We start from the raw sequence: 20,699 nt of genomic DNA, 5'->3' as shown, positions 1-20,699 counted from the left end.
AAACCACAAGGCAGCGTTTCTTCGGCGCAGTATCAGCGTTTATTTTACCGTCCTTGTCACTTCAGGCCGCAAGAGAGGGAGATCAAACACACGAGGGTGTACGAGCTGGTTGTCCAGACGGGCGTTAGATGTGTTTTGTTTCGTTCACTGTTGTTCCGCTCGTGCACGAGATGCTTTGTCCTCCTCAAGCGTACAAATGTGGTTGCGCTACAATGCATACCGTATTTACTCGCGTAATCCTTGCACTTTTTTTCCCTGAAATCAATGCGAAGTTTGGGGGTGCGATAATTATGCGGGGAAAATTTTCAAGCAAATGTTTCGGAGTGTTAAATGCAAAGATGAATGGGTGCAAGATCAGGATTGTCAGGTCCGCAATTGTAAATATAACGAAAACATTACTTTCAAGCGTAACTTACCTTCGTTATGAAAGTATAGGGTGAACGTAAGCTCAAGCTGCTAAAGCACTTTATTTGCCGCGCGCAACCACCCCGTCGCTACTCGCGTTGCGTACGTCCTGCAGGCAATTCTACTCTTCATCAGAGTTCGTGTCGACACTGGAATCGATGGTTTCTTCATTTTCCGATGCTTCTTCGTCGTCCCACACCAGGTGGTCCTCGGTCGCATCCAGGGCGTTCGAAATTCCTGTTTTCTTGAAGCTTCTGGCCACCATGTTTACATCAATCATCCCCCATGCCTCTGATACCCAGCTGCACAGCAGCTCCACGGACGGTCTTATGATCTTGCCGCCCGGCGTCAGAGCATGTTCACCTTCGGCCATCCGGTCTGCGTACAGCCTCTGGACGCTATCTTTAAATGGCTTGTTCAAAGATACGTCAAGAGGCTGTAGCATTGATGTGGGGCCGCCGGGTATAACAGCCAGGTCCGTGCGCAGTTCCTTGAACTTCGCCCGAACCGACTCTTGAAGATGGCCCCGAAAGCTATCAAGCACGAGGAGCGACGGAAAAAGAAGCGCTCCCGGTCGCTGCCCCCACACAGTCTTCACCCAGTCCACCATAAGGCCCGCGGTCATCCACCCCTTTTCTTGGACGCGCACTTGTATACCAGGGGGGAGCTTTCCTTTCGGGAGGGTCTTCCGCTTGAAAATGACGTACGGTGGGAGCTTCCGCCCGTCCGCTGTCACGCCTAGCATGACCGTGCACCTCTGTTTTTCGGCACCTGTAGTCCTGACGTGCACAGTCCGAGCACCTGTCTGTTCGACTGTCTTGCTGCTGGGCATATCGAAATTCAGCGGAGTTTTGTCCGCGTTCCCTATCTGGGAGAGCAAGAAGTTTTTCTCCTGCCAGATCCTGATAACGAATCGATGGAAGTCCACTATTTTCTCTTCATAGGCTGCGGGCAGGCGCTGGCAAAGCGTCGTTCGCCTCCTGAGCGAGAGTCCATTGCGCCGCATAAATCGTGTGGCCCACCCGTTACTAGTGCGGAAGTCTTGCACCGGGATGCCCTCCTTTCTTGCGATTACGAGCGCCTGGTTCCGTATCAAATCAATCGACACAGCACACCCATCCGCTCGTCGAGCCTTGATATATTCCAGTAAAGAGGATTTGACGGCAGGAAATTTCCCAGTCTTCGGTCCACGGAAGGCCCGGCGCGTCTTACCAGTCGTCTTAAGTTCGTCGTGCTGCCGTCTCCAATACCGGACGCAAAACTCGTTGACGCCGAAGTGTCTGCTGGCAGCGCGGTTGCCATGTTCCAACGCATACTCAATAGCTTTTAGCTTAAAAGCAGCTGTGTAGCTTGCGTAGCGTCCCATGGCGAAGCAGCACAAAGAGCACGGTGCAACACGCAAACAAGGCAAACGAGGCCTACGAGACACCGGAGAGCTGGAGACAGACACCTTCGCAAAATGGCGTAGCGGTGGTGAGTGGATGAGCGGTAGCGGCGGTGGCAGCGGATGATAGCACAGTACCGCCGCCTAGTAGCACACGCGCCCAACCATAGCAGTTAGTTGTGGCCGCAGTCAATAGATGGTGATCGCTACGACAAGCAGACGGCTCGCGGCAGTAATTTTGCGGATGCGATGATTATGCGGGGAAAAAAAAATTTTCCATTCTTTGATAGCCAATGTGGGGGGTGCAAGCATTACGCGATTGCGAGCATTATGCGAGTGAATACGGTATTTCTTATGTCTGTTAATAAGTGCCAGTACAAGCAAATACACAAATTCTAGAAATGTAAATGGCTATAAACACAGAGTTGTAATGTGTATAGCAGCAGACACATGCAAAGTATTGTGTATGCTGTTGCTGTAAAGAGTTGTAAATATATGTAAATAAATGCACATGGACGTCCCCTTCTTTTCTACAAACGGTTTCCCATACTTCGCGCAGAACTGAAAGCAGCAGCCGTGCTTGCCATAATTAACTGGTGCCATTTTAATGCTGCTGCGAGGACATCTCGTCATCGTCTCAGACCACACCATTTATCTGTGCAAAACAATTTTCGTTAATCATGGTGCCACGAAACAAACAAACGTAACAACTTACAACGCTCTATTCATCTGGCAAGGAACAGCATCCTCAAGTGATAGGCGGAGCGAGCGCCAGAGCCCACCTCTGCAAACAGCGAGCAAAGCTGCTGCTCCAGCCGATTGTCGTTGGAAAAAGCGCTGCGCCGGGGATGAATTGAGAGCTACGCAAGAAGGGGTACGAAGCAGGAATCTGACTGATGGTGTAGGTCTGTTGTATAGGAGTAGGAGAGATAACGCCAGCACCGCGCAACCATTGGCAAGCATGACGCAGGCAGTCCAACCATCTTGGTAGCGCCGCAGCGTGGCAACTAACTGAAGTGAGGCGTACCGGCGGCTCCCATTGCGAAGCGGGAGGAGGCGCTGGTCACACGATCCGGCCATTCTTGCTGTGTACTCGTGATTGGTTGAACGTGCACTGTGCTGGCCTGCACCGTCTTTTTGCATGGTGTGCTGTGGTTATGGGGTTAGGTTACCAGCATCTCTCAGTGAGATGTAGGAAGTGCTGAACTTCACTCTCAGTACTATGATGGACTATAGACGTGAAATTTTAGTTGCGTGCTTTCTCCTCTGTAATGATGGTAAGACATTACAATATACATGGATCACTACGTGGTATTCGCCTAAGACTGCTGAATAATCTATAATCAAATTTCTTCACTCATGCTGTTTTGGCTTCAACAACCGAACAAGGGCTATGACATGTAAGGTGCGTTTAGGTCACGTGAGGCATGAAAAAAACCTCAAATATAACCACCAATACATCATTTGTTGTCATTCTGTCTATTGGAGTAGGCTGGCTTAAGCGCTCTAGTGAATTAGAACTGTGTCAGCGATTATATTGCAATTTCTTTTCATGCCTCAAATGACCTAAGCACACCTCACACGTCACAGCCATTGTTCGGTTGTTGAAACCAAATCCAAAATGGTATCAAGAAGAAATTCAATTGTAAATTATTTAGTGGTCGTAGGGGAATATTGTGGGGTGGTCCAAGTATACTCATTGTCAAATGCATTATATAAAAGAAGAAAACAGTGGTTATACTCCTTTAAGTAACTGCAAAGTTCGTCTACTGTTAATTTTCACTGATTATTCTCTTATGTATTATGTGATGTATGCATGCATTTTGTATGAACTCTCTACCTTTCTACAATCTCTTGTAACACATTTTCTTGCCTCTGCCCCATTTTTTTTTCTGTTCGGTTAGTTTGAAGACCTGCTTAATTTGAATATTTTCGCGGTCCCAGTGACTTCAAATTATAACCAGGTTTCACTGTATGCATATGTGCTTACTTAATGAAACAATCTTCAAGGGCAGAGGTACGGTGTGCTATGGGTAGTGTATAGAGCGCAACCTCTACTGCCTCAGAGTGCTTCCAACCTTGGTTTCAGGTCATTGGTTGTCTCCTGGAAACCACTGTAATTAGGATCAGAGTATGTTTCTCCTCAAGATTTGGAGATTTTTTTGATGCCATAAAGCATCTTTCCATGCCTTCTAGTGGAATTTTTTTGGACACTGAGATGTAGGAAGGCAGTATCACACTGCTTTAATCACACCGTATAGAATTCCACTTGTTCCAGCAAAACAAGAAACACCTCAATACTTCATAGACGCAAACATAACTCTTGTATCGTGCAATCCTGCACGAAGATCCCTCAAATGAAAATAACGATGCTTTAGCACCACACGTTATGAAACAATAAAACATACCGCAGTGGTGGCCTAGTGGTTTGAGCATCTGTCTTACGTGTGGGAGGTGTGGGGTTTGATCCCCAGTGCCGCCGGATATGCACCAGTGATACAATGGGTATAAGCTTTCCCCTTGCCTAGTGCTTGGCTTTGGTGGAGTGAAATGCCTGGAAATGGGCCTACGACCTGACCTTACCTTGTGTAATGAAAATACATTGTGCCATGGCATGGTGCTCTTTGGACAAAGCTGCCCTTGCACCATTAAAACTCATCACCAACATCATCTTCAAACAGTAGCCCCCCCCCCCCCCCCCAAATATCTGGAGCAATCATTGTTTTTATCATTCCATCACTGCCATGCTATCATTCGGTCATTGACCCTCTGATAAACTTAATTCTGGCGCTACGCTAGAAAAGGAGCACTTTCTTTTAAAGCCAGAAACGCAATTTTTTTTTGCTGCTAATGTGGTCTTGTCTTGAATGGTGGCCCTTAATTCTCTGTCGACCATTGCCTACGATGAGTAAGGTTTTTTTCTTTCATGTCATGGCACATACTGTGAAAAATTCGGCTTTTTTTCCGTTGTGTGTAAAGACTGAGATTGAATGTAGCTTTTCAACTTTCAACCATAAATGTGTGGAAAGTCATAAAACTGAAAATAACCTGTGGATTTTTGCTATAAACTGAATCATTGGTAAGAGTTGGTAAATAAGAATTGGTAACTGCTTTTCAAAAATGATCTTTCTGCAGCAGGCCTCTTGCTAACTTGCATCAGTTTTTAGCGCACTGCCATTAACATCAAAACATGGCTTACACTTGCATTTTATCTTGATCACTTCAACCACTTGCCTATCCTTTGTTATGTTCTCCTTCCTCAAAGGTTTGGTCAGTTCATGGTGTCGACGCTCCCAAACTCCATGGTCTCGGAGAAGACACTCAACCTGAAAAGAGATGTTGAGTCAGCTGAAAGTGCTGGTACGATGACTTTCATTCAGTTTTGTTGTAGCAGTGGGCATCAGTATTTTGGACCTGTTAATGACTTTTTTATTTTTCTTTACAAATATTATTTGTTCATTTTTTCAGCTCCAATGGACGAAACTGCACTCTTGATACATCATGTGTGCCTGAGAAACCGCTGCCTGCACATCTTGCACTTGATGACTTATCAGGGCTCCAAAAGCGTCAATGTCCCGTAAGTCAGCTGGTATTTGAAATACTCCTCACAGTGAGTTTGTGTGGACAAGACTTTTTAAAAGGCAGGACATAAAAGTTTGTTTAGAAGGTTTTTTGAGCCAAAGTGTCACTGACTGTAGGGAGCTTGTGCATGTGTAATTGAGCAGCAGTATTGATAACTGCAACTTACCTGATCATTTTTATTTATTGCCAGAAAATGTGGAAAAACCTTACTGGAATTTATATATATATTATATACTGTTTACTTCAGTGATGATGTTGTTCAGTAACCTCTGAAAATGTATATCTGACACTCTTATGCTGAGCTTGGTGTCATAAGTTGAGCCTTGTAGCATTAACCAAGCCAAAGCTAATTTGTGTTTCATTGTGTGCAACAGGCAACCTTTACAGTTGCTTGGCTACAAAAACCGAAAGCAGTTGAAATTAGTTGCATAGCCAGATTTCTTTCCTTTTCCTTTTGGTAAGGTGGGAACAGGAGGTGGAGGAAATTTATGTCGTGTGTCTGGGCTTATGGGGATGGTGGTTGAGAGGGGGAACTGTGTGTTGTATACAACACACTGTTGAGGGGTCGAGGCTAGCCACATTTTTAGCTTCGTCAGCTACACCCTGGATGAGCCCCTGCAAGGCACGCACCTTACAGAACACTGAACACTGCTAAAAGCTGTTGGATGCAGCTTAATTCTTCCCTGTGCTAGAATTTTCAAGGGCAGAGGCTGCCAGTTTATGTGTGGACTAGCTCAATCATGCCGGCAGTGGAGAGACAGCATTGTAGATATGAGCTGTGTTTTATGGACCTGCCTACGCTTTTACAAAATATCATTACCGTATTTGCACATGTATTACACATTTTTTCTTTAGTTCATTAGTTTAAGAACGCATCTCACGTTATATTCGGAACTAAGGTACTAATGCTATTTTTTTTCTCGCTGCTCCTCAGTATATTGTTACGGGGATGTTACAGCGGTAAGTCTATATTTGCGGCTGCTCTGAGATGGCCAGCACTCAGCTCAGAACCGAGCGCCCAGCTACCAACTGTCAACGTCGTCGTCGTTCAGCGCACCGCCACTTCTTCGTTCATGATTCGTCCACTTGTAACACTATCCCCCTCGGCTGAAGGCAACGTCCCGGTGCGTGTTAGGCGTGCGATGTCGATGGTGGGTGATAGGGCTTGAGGCGAGCTACATGAACGACTTCGGACTTCAGTGGAGCGGACGTCGACTTTGGGTGCAGCGGCGTGATTTCATACATTACGTCGGTCACTGCCCGTAATACACGATAAGGACCTGTGTAGCGCGGCAGAAGTTTTTCACATAACCCCACACGACGGGATGGGAGCCACAGCAAGACGAGAGATCCGGCAGGGTATCGCACATCACGGTGCAGGCCATCGTAGCGGTGTTTTTGAGCCTCTTGGGAGGCGGAGAGCTTGTGTCGAGCAACCTGGCGGGCGGCGTCTGCTCGGGCGATAGCGTCACGCGCATATGTAGTGACAGGGCCAGCTGTGGGCAGCAGAGTGTCGAAGGGCAGTAAGGGGTCTCGTCCAAAGAGAAGATAGAAGGGCGAGTAACCAGCGGTATCATGGCGAGTTGTAGGCGAAGGTGACAAAAGGCAAGCTTATGTCCCAGTCCCGGTGGTCGTCGGATACGTACATGGCGAGCATGTCTGTCAGCGTGCGGTTGAGACGCTCCGTAAGGCCGTTCGTCTGAGGATGATAAGCAGTGGTGAACTTGTGACGAACGGAGCACGAACGAAGGATTTCGTCAACAACTCGGGAAAGGAAGCAGCGGCCACGGTCGGTAAGGAGTTGACGGGGAGCGCCATGGTGTAATATGACGTCGTGCAGAAGGAAGTCAGCGACGTCAGTGGCGCAGCTGGTTGGAATGGCGCGAGTGGTCACGTACCGCGTGGCATAATCGGTGGCGACGGCAATCCACTTGTTCCCCGTGGAGGACTCCGGGAAGGGCCCAAATAAATCTAGTCCAACACGAGAAAACGGGTCGGTCGGGATGGGGATCGGCTGCAGGTGTCCAGACGGCAGGACAGCGGGCTTCTTTCGGCGCTGACAGACGTCGCAAGCGGCGACGTAGCGTTGGACGGAGCGGTACAGACCAGGCCAGAAGAAACGCCGGCGCACGCGGTCGTACGTACGGGAGACTCCAAGATGACCAGCCGTAGGTGCGTCATGCAGTTGTTCGAGGATAGTGGACCGTAGGTGGCGGGGAACAACGAGCAAGTGCTCAGCGCCATCAGGTCGCATGTCGCGGCGGTACAGCGTGTTCCCGTCCAGCAAAAACCGGGCCAGAGAAGTGTCGTGGCGGTCGGTGCTGAGGCGGTCGATGAGAGAGGTGAGGGTGGGATCCAAGCGCTGCTCGTCGGCAATGTGGGAGAGGTCGGAGATGGAGAGGACACAGGCATCCGACTCACAGTCTGTAGAAGGAGGATCGACGGGATAGCGGGACAGGCAGTCTACATCTTGATGGAGGCGACCGGACTTGTGAACCACGGAAAAGGTGTATTCTTGCAATCGCAATGCCCACCGGCCAAGACGGCCAGTAGGGTCCTTGAGAGATGAGAGCCAACACAGGGCATGGTGGTCGGTTATAACAGTGAATGGGCGGCCGAACAAGTATGTGCGGAATTTTCCAATGGCCCAAACAAGAGCCAGGCACTTGCGTTCTGTGATGGAGTAATTCTTCTCGGCGGAAGAAAGAAGACGGCTGGCGTACGCAATCACGCAGTGCTGGCCGCGTTGTCGCTGAGCAAGGATGGCGCCAATTCCGTGACCACTGGCATCGGTGCGAAGTTCAGTCGGGGCAGACGGGTTGAAATGGGCCAATACAGGAGGGTTGGTGAGGACGGCGATAAGGCTGGAGAATGCAGTAGCCTGCTCTGGGCCCCAGGAAAAGGAACGCCTTTCTGCAACAGATTGGTGAGAGGGCGAGCGACGGCTGCGAAGTTCGGGACGAACCGGCGAAAGTAGGAACAGAGACCGATGAAGCTGCGGACATCACTGGGCGAGCGGGGACAGGGAAAAGCACTGACGGCACGAACTTTATCAGGGTCAGGTTGTATGCCACTCGCATTCACCAAATGGCCGAGGACTTTGAGTTCGCGGCGGCCGAAAGTACATTTTTTTGAGTTGAGTTGAAGACCTGCGCGGCGGAAAAGTGCCAAGATGGACGAAAGGCGAAGCAGGTGGGTTTCAAAAGAGGGCGAGAAAACAATTACATCATCTAAGTAACAAAGGCAGGTCGTCCACTTGAAGCCCCGGAGTAACGAGTCCATCATCCGTTCAAATGTTGCAGGGGCGTTACAGAGGCCGAAGGGCATGACCTTAAAATGGTAAAGGCCATCAGGGGTGACGAAAGCTGTTTTCTCGCGGTCTCTTGCGTCAACAGAGATTTGCCAATACCCGCTACGAAGGTCGATGGAAGAAAAGTAGCGGGCGCCATGTAAACAGTCCAGGGCATCATCTATGCGCGGAAGGGGATAGACGTCTTTCTTCGTGACCTTGTTGAGATGACGATAGTCGACGCAAAACCGCCAAGTTTGGTCTTTCTTTTTCACGAGCACGACAGGAGATGCCCAAGGGCTGTTTGAAGGCTCGATGATATCGTTGGCCAACATCTTGTCCACCTCCCGCTGGATGATCTGGCGCTCTGGTAGCGACACACGATAAGGCCTCCGGTGTATAGGTCTGGCATCGCCGGTGTCAATGCGGTGAGTCACTACCGATGTTTGACCCAGAGGAGCAGAAGCGAAGTCAAAAATGTCGGAGTAGGACACCAAAAGGTTGTGAAGATCCTGTGCATGCTCGGGGCTCAGGTCAGAAGCAATCATCGCAGAAATGGATTGCGGAACGTTGGCCGGGATGTCGGCCGCTTGAGAGACAGTAGAAGGCGGTTCAGGTGAGAGAGCAGTGACTGTACAGTCGGTGAGAGAAGACAAAGTAGCAAGCGATATGCCTGCAGGAAGAACTTGTGGTGACAAGCTGAAGTTGAGGACAGGAAGGGAGGTGCTATTCTTGGTGACGGTCACGATGAGGTGCGGAAGAACAACACTGCGGGAGAGAACGACATCGGCGAGTGGACAGGCAAGATAATCCCCATCAGGAACCGCAGGAAATGGGGACATAGGCAGATAAAAGGCAGAGTCGGGGGGCAGGCGAGCGTACTCGGTGGAGCGAAGGCGGGGCGTGGAGCTTGAGGGTGTGTCGGCTGAGCTGAGAGGCAGGTCCAATCGTAGAAGGCCGCTGGAGCAGTCGATAAGGGCAGAGTGAGCGGTTAGAAAGTCTAGACCAAGGATCACATTGTGAGGGCAGTGTTCGAGGACGGTGAACAAAACTGGGATGTGACGATCGGCAAGAGTGACGCGGGCAGTGCACAGGCCAGTGACGGCAGCAGTGCTGCCATCGGCAACGCGAACGGTGGGCGAAGTGGCAGGGGTCTGAACTTTTTTGAGGCGGCGGCAAAAGGATGAGCTAAGAACCGAGACTTGGGCACCAGTGTCAATGAGGGCAGAAACAGGAACACCGTCCACAAAAACGTCGAGCAGATTACAGGGCGAAGGCTGGGTCAGTAGAGGATTTTCAGGTCGGGGCACCAATGCAGCATCACCTCCGGGAGCTGCACTGGCTAGTTTCCTGCGAAGCGGCCTGCAGAGGACGGTGAGTAACTGCGGTGCGGAAGAAGTGAGCGGGAACGGTGGGCTGTCGGGGAGGGAGAGCGGCTGGTTCTACGAGGAGGCGGTGTGGACTCGGCGCTGGGTGGGTCATTCCGAGGCGTGAAGCGACGGGGTCCATAGTCATAACGGCGGTCGACGTAGGGCAAAGGTCGGGGAGGTGCGGACCAATGGCTGCGGCAGTGGCGGGAGATGTGGCCTACGCGCGAGCACGTAAAGCAGATCGGCCGGTCGTCAGGGGTACGCCACTCATCCGGATTGCGATACCTTGTGTAACTTGGGACGAAGGTGTTGCGGGCCGTAGCAGTAGCGACCACGGGAGAGATGGGGCTCGCACTCCGAGGTTCGACGGGACGATGGCTGGAGGGCATGCCCAAGTTGGCGACCTCCTGGCGGACGATAGCTTGAATAAGGGATATTGTTGCCAGGGTGTTGTCCGACAAGGGCGCGTTGGGCGTAACAGGAGCCAGCGCCTCCAGTTCACGGCGCACGATGCGAGTCACGTTGTCGGGGTTGGAAGGCTGCCTTAGTGTCGGCAGATCCTCGCACGTGGAACTGGCAGCTGTGTTAGGCAGGCGGTCGAAGCGGTGTGCAATGCGCCCGTGCTTGGCCTGCTCGAAGCGTCGACACACCTGCAGAACGGAGTCAACCGTAGAGCAGTCCCGGCATAGAAGAAGGTGGAAGGCATCGTCGGCAATGCCTTTAAGAATGTGGCCTACCTTATCGTCTTCGGTCATGTTGGGATCGACCTTTCGGCACAGTGCCAAGACGTCTTGAATGTATGTAATATATGATTCAGTGGCCGTTTGGGCGCGAGCTGCAAGTTCTTTTTTGGCAGCAAGCTGACGGCCAACTGGTTTCCCAAACAGGCCGCGGAGCTTTTGCTTGCAGGCATCCCACGTGGCAATCTCTTCTTCGTGGGTTTCGAACCAGACGCGTGCGGTGCCGGCGAGATAAAATATTACATTGGCCAGCATCAGCGTGGCGTCCCACCTGTTGTGCTGGCTAACACGCTCATAAAGCGAGAGCCAGTCCTCGACGTCCACGCCATCTGTACCGCAGAATGTGCCCGGGTCGCGAGGGTGGGCTACGACGACAGTTGGCGTGGCAGGCGCAGATGGAGGGGCCGGGTCGGTAGTCATCTCGCCGGTTCGGCCTGTCGTCTCGTCGGCTCGTCGGCATGTCGGCTCGAACCCGCGACCTCCACCAAAAGATGTTACGGGGATGTTACGGCGGTAAGTTTATATTGGCGGCTGCTCTGAGATGGCCAGCACTGAGCTCAGAACCGAGCGCCCAGCTACCAACTGTCAACGTCGTCGTCGTTCAGCGCACCGCCACTTCTTCGTTCATGATTCGTCCACTTGTAACAATATCTTCAGCCAGCTTCACTGCTAGACTCCTGAGCTGGAAGGCGAAGCCAACTTTTCGAAGACCTTGGGGACGCGCTACACGGTCAAGAAAAGGAGAGAGGGGGGGGGGAGGGCTATGACTGTGGGAAGAAGGTGGCTTGGGCTACTGAGAAAGAGAAGTGACTGAAAGTGTTGAGTGGAGTAGGGAACGCAAAGAAGGTTGAATGGGCACATGATTGCACCGCAGAAAACACGAAGCAGGTGGCCGCTGCTGCATGGGAGAGTGCATGCGTTAACTCATCAGAGGCTTTATTGCGCATAATGGTGTCATGCACATTTCAGAAGTGCTGCTTCTCAAACAATGTCAACGCATTCGTTGCTTCTGTATTTTTGCGTGCCATCTTCATTTTTTCCAAGTCCTCAGGTTTTAGTTGCTTGAACAGGCCGAGATTGCGTTACACTTGTAACATTTTTTTTTTTTTTCAAAGTACTCCCTCGTGTTATATTCATTGTTGCGTACTTTTGGGTGTGTTCTGTGGTATTATGGCGGTTGTTGGCAAGAGTATTTTGTGGTGAACAGTATCATGCCGTGCATGGTCGCATTGAGTAACCTGCGTTCCACTTTTTGATGTGACTCCCTGCTATTCTCTTGCAGGTTCTGTGAAGAACTGGCTCGGGTGCTGGGCATGGACTGGCTCCTGCTGTTCATGCAGAGCCATCTGCACCCAACCACGGTGGTACTTGCCTTGCAGTGCCTCACAGTGTTGCTCAGCTGCCCAAGTTTGATGCAGCGCTTTCGTGAGGCATCTCACAATGGTGGCTGGCTCACGGAGACTGACCTTGTGCTCCAGAACAGAACCACTGTTCTTCTGGGTAGGCATCTCTACTTTTACTTGTCATTATTCAGTTTTTGGTGGTCCATTATATATTTGTGGCAACATTTCTTTCTACTTCCTTTTTTAATATTTTCTTTAAGCTCAATGCCGTCATTACCCTTTTGTGCCATATGCTGACCTTTTGAAGAGAAGGAGTCATGATTAATAGCTTAAGTGTAAACCGCTGTTCTTATGGCCAGCAAGGGTTTTAAAAGTGAGATATCTTGCATGTTAAAATTTCCTCTATATTGTGTGCTTACGTTGAACCTTCCTTCATTCTCTTTCCTGTAGCCGGTAGAAGATAGCAAGAACAGTTTTGCAAATTTCTTAGCTGTACACTCTGCTTGCTTGTGCCTTTTTCATGTACAGTTCCGGCTATAATAATACGGAGTACACTTTCACGTTCAAACCCCTGTCACACCTTACCTAGCAAAAATTTTGAGGTGCTTCATACGTATGATAGTACATCACACTGTTGTGCTCACACACAAACACAAGTAACCATCATATCTTGTGAATGGAACGGGTGAGAAAATTACAGCCATCAAAGCATGCTCCATATTATTTTGGCCACGCCTGTGCATAAATCATCTTTCCTTTCAAATTTTATCTGCTTGGATGAGGAATTCTTTGCAACTAGAACACAAGAGCATTGCTGCATATGCTATGGGCACCTTGGAAAAGGCTTTAGTGATAATGATGATGATTATGAATTTTTATGGCGCAAGGGCATCTATGGCAAAAAAAAAGGGGGGGGGGGGGGGGGGGGCTTTTGTCCAGTAGGCTGCTGTGAAGAATAGCTGTTGAGTGAACTTTTTCTCTTTTTTTTTGTGATCTTCATGGCTGCCTGGTTCAGGCTTCAATGTGTCAACAGCAAACAACAAGGGCAGTGGAAGCCAGTCAATCAGGATGGAGGCTTACCAGGTGCCAGGCTTCCAACAGCTTCAGTGGCTCATGTGCCAGCATGTCACAGTGCCAGACATCAATTTCCTTCTGCTGGCCATGTTAATGGGGCGCCCTGTCAGCCGCATCCCGTGTGGGCTGCAGGTGAGGCTCCCATGGTTTGATCACTCTCCTTTATTTTTTGTACTTTTGTGAAATAGTAACTAGCACAATGTCTGCTGAAAACAAGCTTGGTTCTATCCTGATGGGATCTGTAAAGGCTCTCAGCCAGGTGTTTCTTCAATGTTAACTTGCCTCATTATGTCATGGGAGCGTTATTAACTGCTAGCAGCTGTAGTTTGCCTGCTGTTACAATTTCTTTTGTAGGCTGCACCATATTATTATGCCAGCCTAGTGTCAGAAACTGTGTGCCAGCGTAGTGACAAGCTCCACATTCCCAGTCTGAACTCATCATCTCTGGGACATATTCAGCACATTTGACTGGTAAATATAATTATAACTGTTAGAAAGTTAGGTAAGGTGGGCCCATTAAAACTGCTCACTAGCCATATGTTACAGGCTCATTTTTCCTGAAACAAAACAATTAAACAATCACAGTAAATATGCTTAGCATGATTCAATCAATAAGTATAATTTCGTTACAGCAGACTCTGATAGTGTCCAAGGTTTCAGTCTTTTGTAAGAGAAGCCTGGAGAACCCAAATACTGTTACAGCAAACCTTTATTATAACCATAGATGAGTCTGTTATAGTCAGAGTGCCTTTCAAGCCGTACATAGCTGTGTGCAAGACCTTGTTTATTTAGTCTTAACACCTCTAAAAGAAAGTACCTGTACAACTATTAGGTTTTCATTTAATGTTTCAGCATCCATTTTCAACATGATCCCAGCCAAGCCAGGGATTGAAAATGAATGTATAGAATCGGGGGAGGGTAAGCGACCCACGTCCAGAGCCGACCTATTTGCGCTATATACCATATTTACTCGAATCTAGGCCGGCTTCATTTCTAAGCCGACACCCGAAAGTTGAAGGCCAAATGGAACTTTTTTCGAATGTAAGGCGTCCAAAAAAAACAATTGAGAGTGACAGCAGGGACAGCACGCAGACAGCGATTATTTATTTCTACAAACCTGCTCCCGCTCACTTGCCATCGCTGACCTCCTTATCACTGTCCTCTTCTTGCAGTGCACAATGCTGTGTGCCATCAAGTGCATTGGAAATGCTGAACTTTTGTGGTCAGTGGAAGTGCTGCTGACCTCTGCAATTTCACAAACTCTGCCAGTGCTGTTTCCACTTCCAGATGACAACCTTTCTTTGGGCCCATGAAAGTGCTCCTCGTTGCGGCACAAGCAAAAAGTTCATCACGAATACAACTGAATCCTCGTATCTAAGCTGAGCTGAGAGTTTCACATGCCATGTGTTAAAGGGATACTGCATTAAATTGGGACTTTCTGTTAAATCACCAAAATTCGATTCAGATGGTTTGATTATCTATTATCTAAAGTTTCAGTCTTTATTTCATATATTTTTGCACGGATGACGCCACGGATGGCGCCACGGATGGGAAGCGTGCGTGATGTCGCACAGTCTCGCGGCGGCCTGCTTCTGTCGCACCATGCTGGCATCGGTTCAGCTGTCGCGCTTGGAAGTTCAGTGTTGGTGGCATGGAAACATGAAAACAGATCGACACTTACAGCCTAAAAAGTGGCATTGGAAGTAACGATTACGTCATTCAGATATCAAAATGCCTAAAGATATGGCTATAACCCCGCTGCCTCATCGAGCAACGACGAGTAAAATGAGCCTGGAGGATGACATTTCGCCCAAGCATGCGCCTCGCGGTGGTAGCTGTGCATATTGTCATCCAGTTTGATATGACCCAGAGAAGTTTTCCTGAATTAGGTATGAAAACATTTCCTTTGCCGAAGGTAAATCAAGGCATCACTTTCATTCATTGCTACAGCCACACAAAAAGAGCAGCCACGGCGCCGGGATGGGGCGGGCGGGGCAGTTTGAAATAGGACTTATACATCACGTAAGCGGCGCAAACAGCAGAATGAGTGCTCAACATATAAAAGCAGCCAACTTAATTGCATCGGCATAGCGAAAAAGTATGCAGCACGCAGTTTTTATGAGTGGAGCACTATTACTACGCTGGCAGACTTGCATGCGTTGGTAAATTGTAAATTTGGATCTGGCGCGTGATTCCCGTGGCATTGGCTTCATTAGTAAATTGACAATGTTGTTACTTTTTTTTATGGTCTCGGGCATGATCGAAGAAGTTCTCAGCTCAGTTTTCCTTATATTTGCACTCGCTCGCATGAAAACACTATTACATAATATATTTATTTTTCTACTTGTTCAAGTATACATATTATATTGGCTGCGGGCGGTTTGTTTTGGTGAATGTACTGCAAATTCGGAATAAGGAAGACAAGCGTCCACGCAGCTGCTGCAGGCGCACGGCCATGACGCTGAAGCGGACGGACTGGCCGGGCAAGGAGGCAGGGAGACGCGTGACATCACAGCTTCCAAGGAAGGCGCAGTTGTTCATAGTGCCGCCAGCAGGTGCACCAGTTCAAGGAAAACATGAGTGGAAAAGTGCTTTCCACTGGCTTCGTGCAAAAAATGATGCGGTTTCAGTCGACATAGGACCTCCAGCTTTCATTCCAGTAGAAAATTGGACTGCCTAAAGTTTAATGCAGTATCCCTTTGAAAAAAAAAAAAAAGCTGACGGCCTAGATTCGAATAAAAATGGTATTTGTGGGGCCAATGGCAGTTTTGGCCTATCCGCAGGCAGTAGAAGGCTCCTCGGGTGCATAATTCTGAACATAGCATCACTAATTTAACTGCTTTAGCATTCTGCGGGTGGGCCCACCATTGCAGGATTGAATCCCAGCCGCAGCGATTGCATTTCATTGGAGTGGGCACGGGGGATGCTTCGGGCTCCTCTGACCCTAGTGATGCAATTGATTTTGCCACCAATATTTTGAACCATACACCATCGCTACCTACGTGATGTGCTAACGCAGTCAGTCATTTTCCTGAACAAGTGATAGGTGGCCTCAGCTAAAACTTTTGCAGTTCTGAAGCATGCGTCGAGTCGGGATCCGAAACTGCAGCCACAGCAACCACAGAACCGTTGGTGGCCGTTGGCGGTTCATTTTGCCGCTCAGTGGCACGATCAGTTGCGAGGTCAGGGCACGCAAGTGTTGAAAGGTGTTCTGTTTTATTGTCTTTGATTTCTGTTAGCCCCTAACAATTGCCCTTGCGATTACATCGTCCTAACCCATGTGCGTGCCGCATTGTCAACACCTTGCGGGAAGTAAAGCACCCAGAGAAAAAGTTAGCAACTGTGCAGGAGGTCAGTGAATGAAAGGTGAGCAGGCATGTGTTCGCAAAGAACTATGTGCCAAGGAGCACACTGCAGACGTGTAGTACACCTTTCCTCGAGAAGCTAGGGATGCAGGATGAGGAGGGTAGCCTCTCCACCCACTTCAGCCCTAGCTTACTGACGCTCCAGCATAAGTCAATATGTGCATATCAACTTATATTTATTTATTTTAATTATTATTATTTTTCTTTCTTTTTTTACCAAGGCTCGTGAGTTGGGCAGCAGTCAACTTTTATTCGGAGACCATTCATGCACGGAAATTCGCGGTAATAACAATATAGTCGCCACCATCGTAGCTGCTGCCGTTGACGCATGAATCACCAAGACGTACCGAAGAGTACTTGAAGTTAAGCATTCGCTACTGAAAAGTTAGCTTAACGAAGCCCGAACTGGTTTATTGGTCACCTAATTGAGTCTGTTCTATCTGAATGTACGTTGTACTGAATTCACAGTAAGCAAAATTCAATCAATTGCAAAGATAGGAAGACCAACCAAACATGGCAGATTGGTACGTTATATCCGAATATCAGTTGTAACGAGGTTATACTGTATATAAGTTTTGCACTACTTGAGCAACCACTGTCTGAATTTCGGTTTTTTCATGTTTGCCTACTACGGTTTTTTTTTTTTGCAGGAACTGGGCCGGGGCCTTAGGTTTTGTACTGTGACCTCATGTTTCCTAAAGTGCCTGATAAAAGAACTACCTTTTGACTTCTGTGCAGTTCTCTCTGGACAACATTTGGAGCTTCTTGTTTGGTGTGCCACCTGGCCATTCAATCATGTCCCAAGGGGACATCAACTTTGAGCTTGTTGTGGTACTCCTCGCCATGGTGCGCTGCATCCTCAGCCAGGTATGCCAAAAATTTACTTAAAGAAGAAAGACTGCACTCGTAGAGCACCATTTCTGAACTCGCAAATGTTGTGCGCTTGGGTCTGATTGTGCTTGTTTCGTCATTGTCAGTTATCATGCTATTCACTGCAAGTTCACTCCGTTCCATGCAGTTACTCCTTCTTTCACACTAGCAACACTGTCATCGGGTCCCTTGTGGGTAATGTGTGTGTGTGTCAGCTTTTTTATCTTTCTGTTTGTATGTTGCTTGAGACAGCAATAGCAGGCTGTATTGGCTTGAACCTCTTGTTGCTAGGTGCTGAAACAGCATTACAGTAAGTTGTACATATTTTAATTGAGCCTCAACTAATGATTTCTCTTGATAGCTTCGGTAACATACTTCTTTTTTCTTTTTCCCTTTGTCCCCCTTTCAACGCGCAGCCACGAGGAGAGAACGTATCCGGCGTAGAGGAACATCCTGTGACACTCATCCAGTTTCTCATGTACCTTTATAATAACCGACAAGACTTCATGAACATGTGCATGAGCTCAGACATTCTGTGTGCCTTGTCAGCCACGCTGTTTCCATTTGCAAATGGTCTCAGTGAAGTTGCATCTCCAGCAGATGATTTTCAGGTGAACTAGAATTTTTTATTTCTGTCCACAGCTCATTAAAACATTGAAGTAGTTGTTCATTCTGTTTTCATTCTTGCTAATAATAAGTGCTTTATTTTCTTTTGTAAGCATTTCTGAAGTAAGAAACATTATGTCTCCCACTGTTCTTAGCTTTGCAAAGCCCAGACCATGAAAACGTCAAATGAAAGTTCCGAATTTCTAGGTTCCTGTTAGTGGATTGTTAATGATTCCTTGATTGTAGAAATGAAGTCATGGCGGAATTTGAAAAAAATTAAACTAGTAATTCATTTCAATGTTATATTATTTTGATGTGAGTGGAAGTTCGTGTCATCTTGATGAAGCATATCTTATACCTCCTGTACTTGTGGCAGCTGATACTGTGACTGCAATTTGAGAAGCATCTGGGAATGTCATTTGCACACACTGTGAGAATTCAGTAATGTTTTCTGGGATAGAAAGAAGCCGAATGACACTACTGTCTGCATTGCATGCCATATATCGGCCATTTGCAAAACTGCCATTGTGTGCAGTTGCTTAGTTGAAGCACAGTAATTTTCTGTAACAGTTGAGTTTTTTTCCTTCAATATTTTGGTTTAGCATTGCTTTCCTTAAATTGTTTATTTTTGTGTTGCATGCCATATAGCCTGTGTGTTATACTTTACCCAGCCTATTTATTATGTTTCCCAACTAACTGTTCCCACACCTTTCTAGATAATATCGAACCCCAAGTGCTCGGAGTCTAACGCAGGCCTGTCAAAGCATCCAGCACGAAAATATGTCATGGACTTCCTCAGAGTTATTGTGGTAGATAGCCTTTCCCTGGCTTTTCCAACAAAACAAGCTCCTGTCATTGACCTTGTTTTGGAAGTAAGTGTCATGCATGAACATCAGATTTACTTGTGTTGAGTTTTGCGAAACTGTTCTACTATACATCACATAGTACAGTTTGCTTATCTTTCTAATTATGAAAATTGTTATCAGTGGTGCATAAATGCCTTTCTTTATAGCTAATATGGGCTTTTTTAAACCCATAAAATGAACAACTGTTAGAAATGAGTGACTTTGTTGCATATTCCAAGGAGCTGCACCCCCTTTTCATGGTTAGAATATGTTGAAACCTGAATTTTTAATTTCAGGCATTTCCAAACCATGCAACTCTGAACCAGCAGAAGGAATTTGTGACAGAAATCTTGTCTTCACTCAGAGAGCATCTTTTGGCAGCTGATGTGCTACTTGATGACCAGACAGCTTTGCCCATAACAGCTGGTGGCAAATACTCAAACATTCCACCGAATGTTTTCTACCTGACATCCTGCTTTGTTGACAAGCTTTGGCAAGGTGAGCATGCATAGTTTGCATTTTGTGTGGCCGGTTAGTGTGCTGGTGGAAATTGTACTTGCTGTATGCCCAAAACTACACTGTTATATACAGTCGAACCTCACTTGAACAGTCTGTAAAATATGCAGTTTAGTTCGTAACATTGAAGTTTCTCTACATTGAAATTCCTAGCATGCTAATAGCCTTCCAAAATGTGTTGCAGATCGCTAATGGGGAAAACCTTTATTTGTGGTGAAAGTGGTCCTTCTGCTCTTTCTTCACCATCAACAACGGCATTACGCGTAGTTCTTATGCCCATTGGGATTGCATTTTTTCTTGTTCATATTGCGAGCTCATTAGCCGCCTTGGGACGTCTACTGCACTAGGCATCTCACAGGTGATGAGGAGGATGCACATGTTTTGAGTTTGGGTCTTATGTTATTGTCATCCTCTCCTCTTGTGAGATCCTGAGCATGCCGCTGACATGACATGTTCCGTTGCGCTGCTGTGGCCTCGTGGGAAGGCCAGGAGAGAAGGAGTAAGGAAGGCCATTGGCACTGCCAGAAGACGGTGCTGACAGAAGACCACGCTATCAGAAGCCACATGTTTTACCACCAGACCAGAAACATGCGGTAGTGATGCAGGCAAGGATAGGCCTACAGTTAAACCTGAATGTAGCAAATCTCCATATAGCAAATTCCTCGATATTCAAGTTTCTCATTTTCCCAGTGGAGCCCTATGCGTATGTATTTGAGAGCTCCACGTAATGAGGGTGTTGTAGTGGTTGACCTTGATATAACAAACTCGCTAAGTCGACTATTTACTAGCAAGTGCAGAGTTACTGGAAATTTGGCTAAACCACGCAAAATTTTCTAGACTGTAAAACAGATTGCGGCGTCGATATCTGTCACGCGTTGGGAGCGGGGATGGTGGAGAGCATCGGTACACCAACGATGCGAGGCGAAGAGTTTGTTCTTGGGGCAACAGTGGCAGGCAGACTTGAGAGCGGGAACACGCACGAAGCAGATGCCTTTGTGGCCGGTCTAGCTGTAGCGGCAGTGATGCGTCCGACTCCCCCACCTGCTCTGCTTTCCACGCCCCACTCGTAGCCACATTGTGCAAGCCACAGTGTAGGTGGCAGCAGCTGCTGCTGCAGTGGTGCTATCAGCACGATCGCAAAACGTTTCTGTGCGTTAATGACCTCAAAGAGGAGGGGGGTGTTACTTACGGTAAACATCTTCAAGGTGATTTCACAAACATTTATTTAAATTATTTCTCATTTTGGTTTCCGTTCTGCACTGTCCTTCCGAGTCTTCACGCGGAAACTGCATATAACGAAAGCCTGGATG

The 20,699-nt window shown here is 47.8% G+C and overlaps 1 protein-coding gene across 2 annotated transcripts in view; it reads left to right on the top strand.

The window, feature by feature from the left end:
- bchs (WD repeat and FYVE domain containing 3 bchs) overlaps positions 1 to 20,699 on the top strand; it is a 187,937-nt gene that overhangs the window by 89,923 nt on the left and 77,315 nt on the right. For both annotated transcript variants that reach the window (XM_077649982.1, XM_077649983.1), the window contains exons 30-37: positions 5,055 to 5,149; positions 5,258 to 5,366; positions 12,053 to 12,270; positions 13,129 to 13,319; positions 17,291 to 17,419; positions 17,839 to 18,033; positions 18,745 to 18,900; positions 19,170 to 19,371. In XM_077649982.1, coding sequence (XP_077506108.1) covers positions 5,055 to 5,149; positions 5,258 to 5,366; positions 12,053 to 12,270; positions 13,129 to 13,319; positions 17,291 to 17,419; positions 17,839 to 18,033; positions 18,745 to 18,900; positions 19,170 to 19,371 — 1,295 coding nt within the window. The remainder of the gene's footprint in view (positions 1 to 5,054; positions 5,150 to 5,257; positions 5,367 to 12,052; positions 12,271 to 13,128; positions 13,320 to 17,290; positions 17,420 to 17,838; positions 18,034 to 18,744; positions 18,901 to 19,169; positions 19,372 to 20,699) is intronic.

Source organism: Amblyomma americanum, chromosome 1, assembly GCF_052857255.1.
Source record: "Amblyomma americanum isolate KBUSLIRL-KWMA chromosome 1, ASM5285725v1, whole genome shotgun sequence".
Lineage (NCBI taxonomy): Eukaryota > Metazoa > Arthropoda > Arachnida > Ixodida > Ixodidae > Amblyomma > Amblyomma americanum.
Note: the sequence above shows the minus strand (reverse complement) of the source record. Positions and strands in the feature narration are given on the sequence as shown.